The 17695-nt window shown below is 47.2% G+C and overlaps 1 protein-coding gene across 1 annotated transcript in view; it reads right to left on the minus strand.

The window, feature by feature from the left end:
* Positions 1-8513: 8513 nt before the first annotated feature.
* LOC138262461 (ATP-dependent translocase ABCB1-like) overlaps positions 8514-17695 on the minus strand; it is a 691566-nt gene continuing 682384 nt past the window's right edge. Inside the window, exon 24 of the mRNA XM_069212356.1 lies at positions 8514-8858. Within this exon, the coding sequence (XP_069068457.1) occupies positions 8658-8858 (201 nt within the window). The 3' untranslated portion in view covers positions 8514-8657. The remainder of the gene's footprint in view (positions 8859-17695) is intronic.

The following is a 17695-nucleotide window of genomic DNA, read 5'->3' on the forward strand; positions in this document are numbered from 1 at the left end:
CTACATTATTCTCACAGGTTAGGAGAAGAAAAGAAGGTGTATTGTGAAACAATATTTTGGCGTAGTAGAGAATATTTAGTTGTTTTTACCTTTCTCAGTTTTATAGCTGTTATTTGCACCACTAGTAAACGTATACCAAATGCCTACGTTAGGACATTTACAAGTAGTATCTTAGGTCCGCATTCGGGGCGGATCTCTTCAGGGTAATAATTCCATGTTGGTGCAGCATTATGACTTCCATAATACAAAAATATACAGTATACAAAGAAATAAACTTTTTATTTTTTTCTCCTTGGGGAAAGCAATTTTTGCTCTCGATGAGCACCTAGCTAACATCTCCCAGGCAAGGTGCTAACTAATGTCTCCCATGAAAGGTGATTTCCCTTCTAAAAAACAATTTACATGTGTCCTCGACAGAAAGCAGACTGGGCCCCAATAGGAATTTGTGAATAACAAAAACATGTGTATGTGTGGCTTGTTACAAACTTTAAGGGCATTCCTGCCATTGAATATTCTCCCGCCTTAACAACAGCATGTTTACTCCCAAAGAAACCACCCAAGTTTAGTTTTGCGAAATGTAACAATTATTTTCCACTCATAAATTAAACTATTATCAAACCTACTCACAGATGCAAACATCTGTGTAACTGATGCCCATTGGTTTCGGTCTGTACTTAACAACCTAGTCAGAATCTATATTGAAATATGGCGTTTTGCAAAACCGGATGTTGCTTATTTGTCTTCACTTTCTCAGTAGATGAGTTGCTAAAAACTCTTTCAAACACAGATACATTTACATGCATGTGTTTGCGCAGTATACCCAACTGATGAAAATTATTAAAGTCATTGCTAATTAGTTACATTCTGAGTTTGGAAGTAGAGCATTGTGCATCAGATTCAGACCCATTTTATAGTGTTAAACTCCTCTCTCCTTTTCTTAGAACCAGCCACTACCAAGGATACTTTAGATGAAGACTCATATCCTCTGACCCACTCCCTACTCCTCTTCCTGCTCCTGGAGCCTCCGTGCATTTTATTCACAAACCACACTCAGTGCCTGCGCTCTCTAGCTGCTCAAGATCACATCCTTTTCCTAGGGGTTAGAGAACAGTGAGGATAACCCATTGTGCCCACTCTTTCAGAGATCAATCCTGCAGGACTCCCACTGGGCAAAATAGCCTTGAATGAAAATTAAGGGTCTGGAATAGTGTCTTTCCCAGCCTGCTAACCGCTGAATAACTAGGCCACATACAGAGCGTTAAATCACACCCCTTTATTCCTCTGCATGTACCTGTGAACTCCAACATTCTAAGCCAAGCTTTCATACATTCTATTCAACAATTATGTCACATTGATACGGAGTCCTGTGGAGTCAGAAAGGTTCTGTTTTAAATCATGCTAGACACTACTGCCGGTGCCATCAGTTTTGAAGAGAGTCAATCAGAAATGCAAGCCTGGACCCATTTGTGCAACAGGTAGGAGTAACTCAACAAAACTTGCCCCTCCTGTTTCTTCAGAGCCCTCTCCAAAACGTCTGTATTCTTCTCAGCTCCTTGTTTAATGTGGAGTGTGTTAAAAAGGGAAGTGGAAAATACTGGCTTTGCAAGGATCCTTAAGCAATCTAATGTTACAACATCACCCTTCCACCTTGAAGTGAAACTATCAGGGAATATTTCACTGATTGTCCAACCCCTGCCACAATGTTCAATAAAAACAACAAACTAAATCATTCCAGCGATTAGTCACATCAGGTCTTCAGTCACATCAGGTCTTCTGTGCTTGTCCCCGCCTACACATATCTTCCTCTGACTTCTTTACCTAGTCTGTCCTCTCTATTGATTAGACATGGAGCATTCCCTGAGCTAATTATTAGAAAGTTACTTCAAACAGCCTTTAAAATAAAAAAAACCTGAAATCTTCCTCCACCAAGATTATTAATCCGTTCAGAAATAGACCTACCGCTGTATGGGACCAGAAATAGACCTATTGTTGTATGGATCTTTGATCTGCTGGCTGATGGCCACAGCAATTATTTTCAACCAGCAAAGCAGCTCAAAAGCAAACTTCAGCAGTGGGAGACTTAGAAACATAGATTGTACACAGTGAATGAAACTATTCAGTTAGGGTAAAACTGACCATATATAATAATCATAAATTCTTCAAATTGTATACAGGTACTGACTTTAGTCCTTCTACCATGCACTAATCAAAAATTATTGAATACATTTTTGTCATAACGTACACAATGTGAAATGTACTACTCTTATACACGTTACCCATATGTTAAGGCACAGTCTATTTTAGTACTCAAACCAAAATACAAAGCCTTAGCTGGCTATGTGCAGGCCACGTAGAACGTTCTCTTACTCAGCCTATTTATGCATTTATAGTCATACATATTGCACAAACCTCCTCAGAGACTATTATGTCAGCTGTCTACAGGTAGTTGACCTTTAACTGAAAGGTGGGCATCAGAAGTCACTGCTCACAACCAGTTATCACAAAGAATAATATCGGATACAAATTAATATGGAAGCTGCACAATAAATGTTATATACCATTGGTCTAGAAGGTGTTTTCACAGGTAGATTATAATTTAATTTCCTACGCAAACACTTTGTATATGAAACTCTTTCTGTATATGCTAGTCAGAAGATCACAAACATTTTACAGTGCTCGATACCTGGGAAAATATCATCTGTAATCAATCAATCAGTTTGTAGAGTGCATCGCTGTCACCCCTGGGGGTATCTGGGCACTGGGATGAGATGTCTCTGTTGAAGAGTCATGTCTTGAGTCTCTTTCTGAAGTCTGCAAATGAGGGTGCAGTTCAGGGCGGGAGGTTCCAGGCATTGGTGGCGATGTAAGAAAAAGAGCGGCGGCCACTGTGGCTGCACCGGATTCTGGGTGTGTGTGCGAGGGCCAGAGAGGAAGAGCACAGGTGTCTGGTGGGTTGGTGGAAGTGTAGACGGTAGTTGGTGCAGTCTAGTCCTTGATCGTATAGGGTTTTGTATGCGTGTGTGAGGTGCTTGAAGTACATCTCTGCTGGATGGTGAGCCAGTGAAGGTTTCTGAGTTGAAGGGTAATGTGGGTGTGCCTGGGAAGGTCCAGGTTGAGTCTGGCAGTGGTGTTCTGTATTGCCTGGAGTCTCTTTAGGAGCTGCGAGGACCTGCCGCATAGAAAGCATTGCCCTAGTCGAGGCGGCAGGTGAGGAGGGCCTGGGTGATGCTTTTCCTGGTGTTTGCAATGATCCATCTGTAGATTATGCAGAGCATGCCATAGGTATGGAAGCAGGAGGAGGCAACTGCATTATTCTGCTGCTTCATAGTCAGCTCACTGTTGAGGATGATGCCAAGGTTGCAAGCATGGTCTGTAGGCATGGTAGTGGGTCCGAGTTTGGCTGACCACCAACTATGGTCCCAAATAGAAGTGTTTATCCTGAAGAACAGGACTTCTGTCGTGTCAGAGTTGAGCTTAAGGCAGTTGGTTTTCATCCAGTTGGCTATGGTGGTTATGGCATTGCGGAAGTTGTTTCTGGTGGTGGAGGGGTCTTCAATAAGTGAGAGGCTTAGTTGAGTATCATCTGCGCAGTGGATAATATTGAGGCCATGGGAACTAACAATGCCAGCGAGGGGGGGTCATGTAGGTATTGAACAGAGTGGCACTGAGGGATGAACCTTGGGGTACACTGCAATTGATGCTCTTGGGTGCAGAGGTGAAAGAGGGTACTCGATGCTCTGAGTGCATTTGAGGGTGTCATTTTGTATTCTGATGCTGTGGAGTCTGTTAATGAGGGTGTACTGGGAGACGGAGTTGAACGCAACAGGTCGAGGAGGACCAGGCCGGTGGTGTCCCTGTGGTTGAAGAGTGCTCTGATGTCATCAATGGCTGTGATGAGTGCAGTCTTGGTGATGTGCTTGGAACGGAAACCTGATTGAGAGGTGTCCAGTAGGTTATTTTCTTCCAGGTAGTTGGTGAGCTGCTGATTGATGGCTTTCTTGAGTAGTTTGGCTAGGTATAGGAGGGGAGAGATGTGCTGGTAATTCTTGAGATCGTTTGGGGTCGGCAGAGGGTTTTCTCAGGAGGGGTTTGATTTCCACACATTTCCATTTATCCTGAAAAACTGCTGAGGTGATGGAAGCGAAGTGTTGAGGATGCTGGTGAGTTCTGTGCTGATGGGGTTGGTTCTGAGGTTGAACAGGTGGTGATGGTATGGGTAGGTGGGTGCCCCAGAGTGAATTGATGACGTGAAGGCTGAAGTGGCTTGAGTGGTGAGCGGTGCCCATGTGGAGATTGTACTGTTGGTGTCCCAGAGTTATTGGGAGTAATGGATGGTTTTCTCTGTGGCTGCTCGGTTGGAGTATTCTTTGACTATCTTGAAAAGTTATTTTGTGTGGTTGGATGCTGAGTTGATGCAGGTCGTAATGACCATGCTCTTGGCCTTTTTGGCTTGTCTGTTGTAGTTGCTGAGGGCTGCTTTGTGAGCTGTTCTGTCAGAGGGCTTCCTGGTGGATCGTCATTGTTTCTCCAGTTTGTAGCAGCTGGGCATGTTAGCCTTGAACTCCAGAGTGTACCAGCTGGCATTTGTAGAGGTTTTGTTGGTTCTGGCTGGTTTAAGAGAGGCAACTGAGTCAGTGCCTTTGGTGATCCAGTAGGAGACATTCAGGATGGTCTGGTTGAGGTCGGATAAGGCCTTGGATTTGGATGAGCAGAGGGCATGCATCCACAGTGATTCAGTTACTCTGTTTGAGTTACAGTTGTCGGCTCTGTGGTTCCTGATGGTTGTGTGAAGGTGACAGCGATGGAGAAGTGGACAATGCTGTGGTCGGACCAGGAGAGTTCTGTAATGTGGATGAATCTGACTCTGTTGCTGGAGGTGAAGAATAGGACAAGAGTGTGTCCGGCCTTGTGGTGAGTACATTGATTAGTTGAGTGAGGCATATCTTGCTCAAGTTCTCGAGGAGGGTGGTTGAGTTGGCGTAGTTGGGGTCTTTGACATGGAAATTTAAGTCACTGAGTAGAACGTAGTGGTTGGAGTTGATGGTTAGTGGTGTAATGATGTTGGGGATGGCGTCGCAGAAGGCTGGTCGGGGTCATGGGAGTCTGTATACGAGGATGCCTTCTACAGTAGATTTGGCATCAGTTTGTAGTTGGAAATTGAGGTGTTCTCTGAGGGGTGAGGTGTCATCGTTGGTGGCGATGGATCAAATTATGTTCTTGAATATGGTGGCGAAGCTCCCACCATTTTGTTGGTGCGGTCTTGGTGTATGATCTTGTAGCTGTTGGATGTTGCAGTGACAATGTCGGGGTTCGAGGAGGGGTTTTGCCTGGTTTCGGTGATGAAAGCAATGTCTGGTGAGAGGGAGATGAAGGTGTCCCAGATTTCTGTGGCATGTTTGCTGAGGGATCGGGTGTTGAGCAGGATACATCGGAGAGGTTCCGGATTGACTGTGGCCTTCCAGACGGGTGTGGTGCGGGGTCATGTGTGAGCTGGGGGCTGTGTGCTGCAGAAGAAGTGGTAGTTTCAGTATGTGAAGGGTCCTTTGGTAGCACAAGGTGATGTGGTGCAGCAGTTGTTGTGGCGTCCAGGATTCAAGGCTGTGAGCTCCTCGGTGGAGTAGAGGTGGGTGGTTAGGCATCCAGGGCTCCTACCACTGGCCGTGGTCCAGTTGTGGATGGGCACAGCCGGGCTTGTTTTTGGCACGCCTTTGGCACACGAGAGGTGCACCCACTGTGATTGCCCACTGTGCGGACGCACTGCAGACTCCCTTAAGTAGGTCCTGGGGGGTGGCAGGGAGATTGGTTGCAGGAGGCAGGAAATGGGAAAGAGAGGATAAGGAGCAGAAAAGGCAAAAGCAGGGCAAAAACAAGCAGAGGAAAAGTTGCAGAAAACGAGCAGTTAAGAGGAGGAAAAGGTGCAGAAAAAGGCAGAAAATAGAAGAAAGTGCTGATATGAGCAAAAAGAGGAGGGAAAGGTGCAGAAAAGAGGAGGGAAAGGTGCAGAGAAAGAGGAGGAAAAGGTGCAGAAAAGGAGCTTAGGAGAAAAGGAGCAGACAATGAGCAGAACCCGGCAGCAGAAGGTGGCAGAGGTCAAGCTGGACTGAGACTATCATGGAAGTTGGCATGGTATGCACTATGTAAAACACAGGTACCTGCAGTATGCTCTATGTAAAACAAAAAATAAACACTTAGATAAATACTTAGACAACTCAGCAATATTTTGAAAATATCACTGGTATTTCATAATAAACCTATTTTTAAGTGGAGGGTTGCAAAGGTATAAATATTTCATAGTAGACGGAATTAAAATTATGTTTGAGTACTTCATGTAATTTTAGGAATCTCGTATAACGCTTGGAATGCGACATTCCGTCATTACCTCATTTTATATCATTACACGCCATTCAGGTTAAAAATATGCTGCAAAATGCACAATTTATGATAAAAAGGTACCGTGAATATGCAGGAACACAACACATGTAGCAGTTGTTTGCTGGTATTTTTTTCAGTCGTGCATCGCATCAAAAATGAAGGCAAGGACACATATCACGTTAAACTATAATGTGAAATCGAAGATTTGCATTTCACAGAATAATGTGCAATTTTGTTTAATTTTGTCAAAATTAGGTAAAAGCAAAATAAGTTAATTTATTTCCCCCTATTTAACGCATATTTTTTTCTCTTACTTGTTCCATCAAATGTTACTGGGTTTTCCAGCTCTTTATGAGTTGTAGGCCGAGAACAAAGGAATTGCTTGAGAATGAACCAGCACATCATCATTTCAAGTAGATTGGTACAGAAGCTTGAAAAAATGCATTTCCAAAAAGCAATATAGTGCTATAATACAACATATAAAGCAAGTAATTATATTTAAGTGATCTTAGCACATTTATCAAATTTGAGCGATTTTACCATGCACAATATTATCATCATGTGGATTTTAGGTATGTGGTAAAACCACACAGAATTAGAGTGTACACTAATACTATGCGTGAATGGAAACACATGAAATCACTGTAATCGCAGTTTAACTACATAAATGGTATGGAAACGTGTCCAGGAGGAACTGGGCCACTCCTCTCAAGGAAAAGAAACGAAAGGGAATATTGTGGTGTAGTGGACGCAGAAGAAAAAGAAAGCAACAAAAGCCACTCATAGAAAAGTAATTGTTCTGCAGCCTGGTACGCCCTGTAATGCAATTAGAATGGCCTATTTAAATGTTCTCGTTACGTGTGGTGTCCCTAGGCGGTTTGGGGGGACCAGAAGCAGGATTTTACAAAGTTATGGAGGCTTCAGGAGGCACAGCATCTCCCTTCGGGCAAACTTTCCAAAATTGCCCTGAGTTTCTGTGATTACAGAAAGTATGACCCCCATCGACAAAATCATTCCATTTACAAGGTAGTCTCTGGGATGGTGATTTTGCTCTACAGGTCTAAACTGCAGAGACCTCTACTGGCTAGTCTCAATGCTGCATTTTATGGGGACTGAGTGTAAAAAAACAAGATTCAGACTCGTTACATTGACTTTAAATGTTTTATTTAAAGTATATTGCTGACAAAGACTTTTGATAAACATTGTGCTGCTTTTGCGTTTATTGACGGTAATGATTGCATGTTTACACAGTTACCAATACCTTTTATATGTGGTTACTCTTTGATAAAGCCAATGGGGTGCCTTATAGATTGATGTGTGACAAAGCCAATGGGCCTGTTTTATTTAAAATGGTTCTATCTTGTATAGGTAGGGGGATGCTGTGATTTTGGGGGTCATGACCAATTGAGGGTCAAATGATTTAAAATGTTACCAATGGTATTTCCACCTACCTTGTGTATATATTTGTCTGAATTAATGCATAGTATTTAGTGGTTCACTTTTCAAAGAAAATGCTCTGACAGGACAATAATTTATTAAGTGTTGTTACTGCATGCCAGCAAAATGGGACTCCTAACCCACATTACCTACAGTGAGTAGGCCTTGGGTTGCTCTGCTTCACTATTGTGAGAGAGTCAAGTACTACAGTGGGGTGCTTGGTTCCCAGCAAGAAGACAATTGTGTATCTATTAATTGCATGGGTCTCAACTTGTGCATAATTAATAACCCAATCTCTTACAGTAAAGCAGTCATTTAAAAAGATTTTCAAAATGTGACATGCTTTTTCTGATTATTGTAGCTAATTGCTCTTTTTTCAAAAAGTATGATCAAAATGATTCCCTGGTACGTGGAATCGACTAATAAAAAGAGAATTAGAATATCAAATAACATAGGGGTTTTGCAAGACTTCAAAACATAGCAACCCACGTATAGCTGACTCTCCATGAATGTAAGTGCAATTGTAGAAACCTAATTTACTTGGAAGTTTCTTATTAGTCCACTAAGGCCCATATTTATACTTTTTTTAGCGCCGCATTTGCGTCATTTTTTGACGAAAAGCGGCACAAACTTGCAAAATGCAATTGTATTTTGTAAGTTTGCGCCGTTTTCGCGTCAAAAAGTGGCACAAATGCGGCACTAAAAAGGTATAAAGATGGGCCTAAGGCTATTAAATCAATTCTTCCTGTCCAAGCACGTTATTGTGCTGTGATACAAATACTAGCACATACAAATTCACATCTGTATGCCCGAATGAGACATATATTTGAAAGAATTAAGACTTTCAATTAATTATGAGAAACCTGGGCATTTACTAAATCAAAGTAAAGTCCTTGCTTTGCTAGCAGCTCGCTGTGGGTTCCTTTCTCCACTATTTTTCCTTGATGAATGACAGCAATAACATCAGCATTCTTCACAGTTGACAAGCGATGAGCAATAACAATGCAGGTTCGTCCCATTCTTGCATCGTCCAACGCTCTCTGGACTATCTGCAAATAACACAGGGTAAATTGAGATGTTTATTTGAAAGTCATGCACAATGGGTGCCTACTTGTCAACAGTTTGCTCTTCAGGAGTTTTTGTTTTATGTGTACCATAGCCATAATAATTTAATTAGAGAAACACCAAAACCTGGAGAAGTTAATACGCATTCCTAAAAATATGGATTTAATTGCTGTTGTATGTTTGAGAAACATGAACCCATATAGGCAATAATCTAAAGCATTGTCATCAGTTAGTGGGAAGAAGTGTGCTACACAAACATACTTGCAGTCCATCAAATGTCTGTGAGAGGTGAACCATGTCATTCTAACACACCAGGCATTTTAGCAGGTTTTTCAGGACTCCACGTTTATGCTCAAATACTCATTAGTTTAGACATATTTTAGCTCTGTATACTCAGGAATCATAAACAAACACGAGTAATATTGTTAATTGGTCTGCCATATACATAAACACTTATCCTGTGACAGCTGCCAAGGTTTCAAATTGCGATGTGTGACATTTTCATAATTTCAGTGTAATTGGGAGGGACATTTAAACGATGATGAGTGACACTTTCTGACGGGCAAAATCAAGCAAAGAAGACGAGGGAAACAAATAGAAATTACACCCATTTGGACCAGGAGTCCCAGGCTGGGGCACAAACGGGAAATTAAACGCCCAGGGCACAGACAGGAAGTTAAACGTGGGACATGCGATTGGACCCCTCTTGCCGGGGGGCGGCAGAAAAACAATTACTATGCCTGCCAATGAACTTTTACCTGCCTTATTAACACCGCTTATGCCCCAAGCACTTCCCTGGCAATCATAATACAAAGGAGCATCACTGGCTGAGGCTGCTCTGTCCCACGTAGGACATGACAGTGCCAAGGAGTCTGAAAGAGCATGTGAGAGGCCCCAAAACGGATCTCTCACCAGCTGCCAGTCAACCTTCATAGTTTGGCACGCAGCTTAATCTGAGGCTCAGAGTTGCACAGCTAGTAGACTAAGCAGTTAACATTACGCCACAGAAGTATTTTAATTGGGGAATTATTTGAATGCAGGAGCTCACTCTCTCAGGCCATACTTGATGATCATGCTGCTGACTGTGGAACCTGCGCCTGGCTGCAGGAGCCATGGCCCTGTGGGGTGGAGTTGGTTCCCTCCAGCTCTCAGGATTATGGTCCTGATTACGACTCTGGCAGAGGGGATTACTCCATTCCAAATGTAACGGATATCCCGCCAGCCGAATTACAAGTCCATTATAGCCTATGGAACTCGTAAGACGGCGGGCGGGATGTCCGTCACATTTGGGACAGAGTAATATCCTCCACCAAAGTGATATTCAGGCCCTATGTGTTCAGTCATTATACCACCGCCGTGGTGCACTGCCCTTCGACCCAGCACCTGAGCTGCTATATTGCTGCACTCTTGTGTGTTCACAGTGACTGGACTTAGTCATTGACCTGCCTCACTGAATCAAGTCACATCAGCCTGAGTTGGTGGGCCTTGGGTCAAATCGCACTGGCGGGTTACCATTTCAAGATGCATCAGACCATCAAATCCATAATTGCCGCCACGGGCAGTGGCAGTGAGTAGCTGGCTATCAGCATGTAGGTCTGAGGAGTCAGCTGTACCCCAGGGGCACCGGCCACCTCAGTGCATCATTACTACAATAAATGAGTCTGATTCATTCAGGCGCAGTGCCTCAGGGGCCACAGAGAGGCCCCACACCTCCAGCAAGGGCCAAACCACTCCAGAGCGAATTTTCCCGGGACCTGGATCGATCCCCCCATCCGCACCGACCCCCAACCACGGTACGATTGGAGAGGCAAGAGGAGCTGCAGTGCTCATCACTTGCCCAAATAAAAGCACAGCCGAAACTTTCTGAAATGCCGCACGTGTGACTCATCCCCCACTTTACCCTGTAACTGTTTCTCATGCACAAAGGGCCATATTTATACTTTTTGATGCAAAACTGCGCTAACGCAGTTTTGCCTCAAAAAAATTAGCACCGGCTAACGCCATTCTGAAGCACCATGCGGGCGCCGTATTTAATCAATGACGTTAGCCGGCGTTAGCCGCCGGCGCTGCCTGGTGTGCGTGGAAAAAAACGACGTACACCAGGCAGCACCGGCGTAGGGGGATATGGAGCTTGGGCATCAAAAAATGGGGCAAGTCAGGCTGAGGCAAAATTTTCGACTCAACCCGATTTGCGCCATTTTTTTCGACTCCCAACCCCCATAGAAATGACTCCTGTCTTAGCAAAGACAGGAGTCATGCCCCCTTGCCCAATGGCCATGCCCAGGGGACTTCTGTCCCCTGGGCATGGTCATTGGGCATAGTGGCATGTAGGGGGGCACAAATCAGGCCCCCCTATGCCACAAAAAAAAATACAAAAAAAGTACTTACCGGAACTTACCTTAATGTCCCTGGGATGGGTCCCTCCAGCCTTGGGTGTCCTCCTGGGGTGGGCAAGGGTGACAGGGGGTGTCCCTGGGCGCATGGGAGGGCACTTCTGGGCTCCTTCAGAGCCCACAGGTCCCTTAACGCCTGCCTTGTCCAGGCGCTAAAAAACGGCGCAAAAGCGGCGTACGTCATTTTTTTTTACCCGCCCACTCCCGGGCGTGAATTTTGCCCAGGAGTGTAAATACGGCGCACATGCCTCGGAGTCAATTTTTTAGACGGGAACGCCTACCTTGCAACTCATTAACGCAAAGTAGGTGTCCACGCTAAAAAATGACGCAAACTCCATGGACTTTGGCGTTAGACGCGTCTAAAGCCAAAGTATAAATATGGAGTTAGTTTTGCGTCGGAATTGCGTCAAAAAAAACAACGCAATTCCGGCGCAAACAGAGTATAAATATGCCCCAAAGTCTTTTACTAGTCATGATTGGGCACTGACTGTGATGACTACTCGCAGAGCTGTTAGTAGATTGAGCTAGCCCCCTTAGCTTGCCAGCCCCGGGAGCACCATGCCTCGCACTCTGCACTGCAGCTCACAGTCATGATGGTGCATTATAGCAGTGCTCCACTTGACAGCTGATCAGTGGTATAATGCATGATCAATGCATTTCAGTGCAGTGATGCCGAGCACTGCACCGAAATACTTTAGACTGACGCCTGATGCATGGTACTTGGCAGGAATGCTGTGATATGCAGACATTCACTGGCTTGTAAAACAACTAACGCTCATATCCACATTGTAACTCTGAAGCTGACGTACAACTAACTTCTGAACTCGAACAATTTTGTCCAAATGATCCAGATTCATATACTTCACATCACCTGAAATAACCTGGAACAGACTCTGGTCTTTTTATTCTTCCTAACTAAATCACGCTACATAAAAGGTGAGGTCAAAACCTACTGATACCTTCAACTATACCCAAAGTTCATGGGATCTCAGAAAAAAATGGATCATCTTCCTGTGGAGCAGACATTAGAAAAACACAATACTTGCCATAGACTAGGCAGAACAGTTAATGTTTGCGTGTAATACATTCATCTCCTCAAAAGAAAAACAATTGTAAATGAAAAGCATATGTGAGAAAATGCCTCTTTTTGGGCGGTCACTCCCATTTTTTCCAGCCTGATATTGCTGGTTTCTTAGACCACAGGCTGATTTAGGCTGAGGTCATTTTTTATTTTCATTGAGTCATGTTATGAATGCCCTTGTAGGGTCATGGTTAGTCACATGATTGTTGGATAGAATACCTAACCTTCCAGGGTGCCAGGCATTATACGGTCTACGTGCGAATATTACAAGTCAGCGTTGTGAATAGTGACATGCTGCGTCTCACACATGAGCTTATTTGTGTTCTATTAACGCCAGGCATGTAGGAATTAAAACTCATATATACTGGCTGGGCTTGTTAGTCAGTCATGTTTCTGACGTGATGGGTATAGACTGTACGCTCAATGCAATGCAATAGTCTGAAGAATGATAAAGGCCCCACCTTCCAATGCCGTTCTTCTGAGTCTCCATCTATAACAAATTTTACCTAATAAACCACCCTCCGGGAGACAATTATGCTTTGGTTGAACACATTGTTGACATCCTCGTGGATAATGTGGACATTTTAAAATGTATTCCTACATGTCTATGATTTATGTTCTTTTTAGGAAACTCCTACCCTCAAACAATAAAACATTTTTTTTTACTTCTTACCTGTGTGAGAGCATCAACGCTAGTGCATGCACTCTCACTTGCAAGAGATATTGGGGGCCATTACAACCCTGGCGGATGGTGTTAAAGTGGCGGTAAGACCGCAAACAGGCCGGCGAAAAAAAAAAAGAATTATGACCGTGGCGGAAACCGCCAACAAAGACAGCCACTTTAACACTCCGACCACCACAGCGGTACAGACAAGCAGCGCGGCAGTCACCGCCAACAGACAGGCGGGAGACAAAGTACTGCCCACAGTATTACAACATGCCAATCCGCCACCTTTTCTGGGGCAGATTCACCGTGGATAAAAACACGACGGAAACAGCCATTTCAATTGGAAAACGCTCACCTTAACACACTCCACGAGGAAGGAGGGCACCATGGATCCGGAACTCTAAATACTCCCTGCGATAGTCTTACTGCTCCTCTAAGATCATCAGCAACGCCGGCACCGAAGACAACGGTGAGTACTGCGCCTACGACATAGGGGAGGGGGAAGGCAAAAGTCAGGGACACACGCAACACCCCCACCCCGACCCTCGCACACTACAACACACACACCAATGCATTTCCAAACATCACAGTAACAACCCCCAACCCCCCCGGAAGAATGCAAAGACAAAAGGAAATGAGTTCAACCATTGTAATGTATCAAAATACAGTAAGCTAATATATACAGATATATATACACATTAAATAAATTATACATCACGATTAGTAGTGCAGGTATGCACCATTCAATGTCCGTGGACAACTGGGCCCAAAATGCATGGGCTAGGCCCACATCAGATACCTGACTAGAAACAGAGAAAAAACTGCTGGGGCATCAGATAGAAATACAACAGGCACATCAAGGGGAAGGGAATGGGGGGCACCTCAGCCGGATGACAGCACCACGCCAGATTCACAACGGGGCTCCATGCCCAATGATGTATCCTGGGGAGTGCAAAGCCACAGTCTCACAAGTCCTTTCAGTGGGTGGTTTGCCCACTGTACCATCCTGGGGAGTGCAAAGCCACAGTCTCACAAGTCTTTTCAGTGGGTGGTTTGCCCACTCTACCATCCTGGGGAGTGCAAAGCCACAGTCTCACAAGTCTTATCAGTGGGTGGTTTGCCCACTGTACCATCCTGGGGAGTGCAAAGCCACAGTCTCACAAGTCTTTTCAGTGGGTGGTTTGCCCACTGTACCATCCTGGGGAGTGCAAAGCCACAGTCTCACAAGTGGATAACAGTCTCCACTGGTTCTGGAGGGGGACTGGTGCCCAGAGTGCTTCATCCTGTTAAGGACTGAGGTAGTGGATGCTGTTCTCCACTGGCTCTGGAGGGGGACTGGTGCCCACAGGCTTCATCCTGTTAAGGACTGAGGTAGTGGATGCTGGTTCTCCACTGGTTCTGGAGGGGGACTGGTGCCCAGGGTGCATCATCCTGTTAAGGACTGAGGTAGTGGATGCTGTTCTCCACTGGTTCTGGAGGGGGACTGGTGCCCACAGTGCATCACTCTCCCCGTGATGGTCCCAGTTCCGTCACTGCCCCTGCCGCACATGGGCTACCGGTGCTTGATTTTGCGGTGCTTGCCATGGCGGTCTTTGCCCTGTTCAGCGGTGCTTGACTTTGCAGTTTCTGACCTGTTCAGCAGTGCTTGCCATGGCGGTCTTTGCCCTGTTCAGCGGTGCTTGCCCTGGCGGTCTTTGCCCTGTTCAGCGGTCTATGCCCTGTTCAGCGGTGCTTGACTTTGCAGTTTCTGACCTGTTCTGCGCTGCTTGCCATGGCGGTCTCTGCCCTGTTCAGCTGTGCTTGCCCTTGCGGTCTTTGCCCTGTTCAGCAGTCTTTGCCCTGTTCATCAGTGCTTGACTTTGCAGTTTCTGACCTGTTCAGAGGTGCTTGCCATGGCGGTCTTTGCCCTATTCAGCGGTGCTTGCCCTGTTCAGCGGTGCTTGACTTTGCTGTCTCTGACCTGTGCAGCGGTGCTTGCCATTGCGGTCTTTGCCCTGTCCAGCGGTGCTTGCCCTGTTCAGCGGTGCTTGACTTTGCTGTCTCTGACCTGTGCAGCGGTGTTTGCCATTGCGGTCCCTCATTGCCCAGCGGGGCTGTGGCTGCCGGGGCCCCCCTACTGGGCACTGACTCTGGCTGTGGTCTCCTGACCACTGACGATGGGACTGCCCTCCTTGGCACTGACTCTGGCGTTGGTCTCCTGACCACTGAAGATTGGACTGCCCTCCTGGGCACTGACTCTGGCGGTGGTCTCCTGACCAGTGACGATGGGACTGCCCTCCTGGGCACTGACTCTGGCGGTGGTCTCCTGAGCAGTGACGATGGGACTGCCCTCCTGGGCACTGACTCTGGTGGTGGTCTCCTGACCAGTGACGATTGGACCGCCCTCCTGGGCACTGACTCTGGCGGTTTTCTCCTGACCAGTGACGATGGGACTGCCCTCCTGGGCACTGACTCTGGCGGTGGTCTCCTGACTAGTGACGATCGGGCTGGCGGTGGTGTCCTGGGCAGCGGGGATGATGGCGGCCTTCTCCGCCGTGCTGCTCTTCCCAGACTTTGGTACTTTCTTCTGCCCCTTCCCCACCTTGGGAGGAGTCAGAACTGACTCAACACTCCCCCCGGGACCCTTGTGAGCGGCTTTGCCGGCAGGAGTCTTCCCCCTCTCCCGTCGGGCACTGTCCAACTTCTGGTGCTTCACAGGGGGGGTATGGGCTGTGCTTTGGCTCCGTGTCACACTGGCTGCCCTGGTGCCCGGTGCACTCCACATACCTCTAACAGGCACAACTGGTACCGAAGATTTTTTGGCTGAGGTGCTAGTATGGGACCTATGAATTGGAGGGGGGGTGGTGGGAAAGAGGTCAACGTTGCTCAGGAAAAGTTTCTGACGAACACTGGGACGGGTAGCTGAAGGGGGTCTGGGAGTGGAGGAAGAGGAAGTGGTTGTAGGAGGTGTAACTTTTGATGATTTGGGTGCAGGTGCATGTTCTGGAGGCTGTCGTGAGGTGGATGGATGTTGGGTGTGTGTATACCCGTGTTTGTGTACTTTGGGAGGGGGCGTCACAGACACACTGGGAGAGGACACAGGGGACATGTAAATGGTAGTGGGGGTGGTGAGTGCAGGTGAGCGGGGTGTGGTGGTTTGGTGTGATGGTGCGAGTCCTACTGGCTGTAATGGTAGTGCATGCAGGTGAGAGTGTAGATGACACTGGGAGGGAGGAGGGAGACGATAAGGAGGGGGACACAGTGGAGGCAGTGTATGTTGCTGTGTCTGTAAGTGGGTGATGCTTGTGTGAGTGCCTGTGGGATGTGTGGTGCCTATGTTTGCCTGAGCAGCCCTTGTGTGTTGAGGTGTGTGCAGGCTGGTCTGATGGTGTGCTTGGGATAGGCAGAGGTACAGGGGATTGGGTCTGGGTGGAGGAAGTTGGAGGGGGGGCAGGCTAGACACAGGGACAATGGCTGCCATCAGTGCTGAGGTCAGAGATTGCAGGGTTCGATGATGGGCAGCCTGACCAGAATGAATGCCCTCCAGGAATGCATTAGTGTGTTGCAACTCCCTTTCTACACCCTGGATGGCATTCACAGTGGTAGACTGCCCAACAGTGAGTGACCTGAGGAGGTCAATGGCCTCCTCACTGAGGGCAGCAGAGGTGACAGGGGCAGGGGCTGAGGTGCCTGGGGCGAAGGTGATGCCCACCTTCCTGGGTGAGCGGGCTCGGGCGAAGGCTGAGGGGCTGCTGGGAGGGCGGTGCTGGTGGGGGGGGGGTGGCGGCTGTACCTGTAGAAGTGGGGGGCACAGATGTTGCCGCCACCACAAGGGAGCTCCCATCGGAGGACGAGTCTGTGTCGCTGGTTGCTGATCCAGTGACCGCCGTGAAGCTCCCCTCGCCCTCCGTCCCACTGGTGTATTCAGAGTCCGTGGTGTGGCCGTCCATGGCCATGTGGGATGCAGCCCCCTCGTGCTCCGATGCCACTGTACCTCAGCCTGATGATTCTGATGCACAAAAGAACAGGGAGAGCACAAAAAGGGGAGGTGGACGACAGAAGAAAGGCAGGTTGAGTGCATGGCTTACCGCTACCATTGGCGGACAATACAGACACAGCAGCCCCCTGCACTACGCCGCGCTGTTGGGCTCTATAGATGCAGTTCCTGGGATATGGCCTACATGGCTATGGTGGACATCTGCACACATAGATGACACAGGGTCATGTATACCTGTACTTGGCACTCTACAGAGGTTGGGTGGAGTGGCACATGGCCTGCATTACGGAGGCGCCTAGCCTATGGATCTCGCCCTGGCCTAGGGAAACCCACAGCCCTCCTTCCCCACCCAGACCCCTCCACTGTGCGCAAAGTCAGCAGAATGAGAGTGTACGCACCCCCTTGTGTCTGCTGTGATGCCCTCAAGCGCCCATCCAACTCAGGGTAGGCCACCGCCAGGATCCAGAACATCAGGGGGGTCATGGTGCGACGGGCACCCCTCCCACGTTGGGAGGCCATCCCCAGCTGAGCCTCCGCCGTCTTCTTGCTCCAGCGGCGAATGTCCACCCATCTTTTACGGCATTGGGTGCTCCGTCTCTGGTGGACCCCCAGGGTCCGGACGTCCTTGGCGATGGCATGCCAAATAGCCTTCTTCTGGTGGGCTCTGACCTACATGACATGTACAGGGGAAGAAGAGAAGTCAT

Source organism: Pleurodeles waltl, chromosome 10 (genome assembly GCF_031143425.1).
Source record: "Pleurodeles waltl isolate 20211129_DDA chromosome 10, aPleWal1.hap1.20221129, whole genome shotgun sequence".
Classification (NCBI taxonomy): Eukaryota; Metazoa; Chordata; class Amphibia; order Caudata; family Salamandridae; genus Pleurodeles; species Pleurodeles waltl.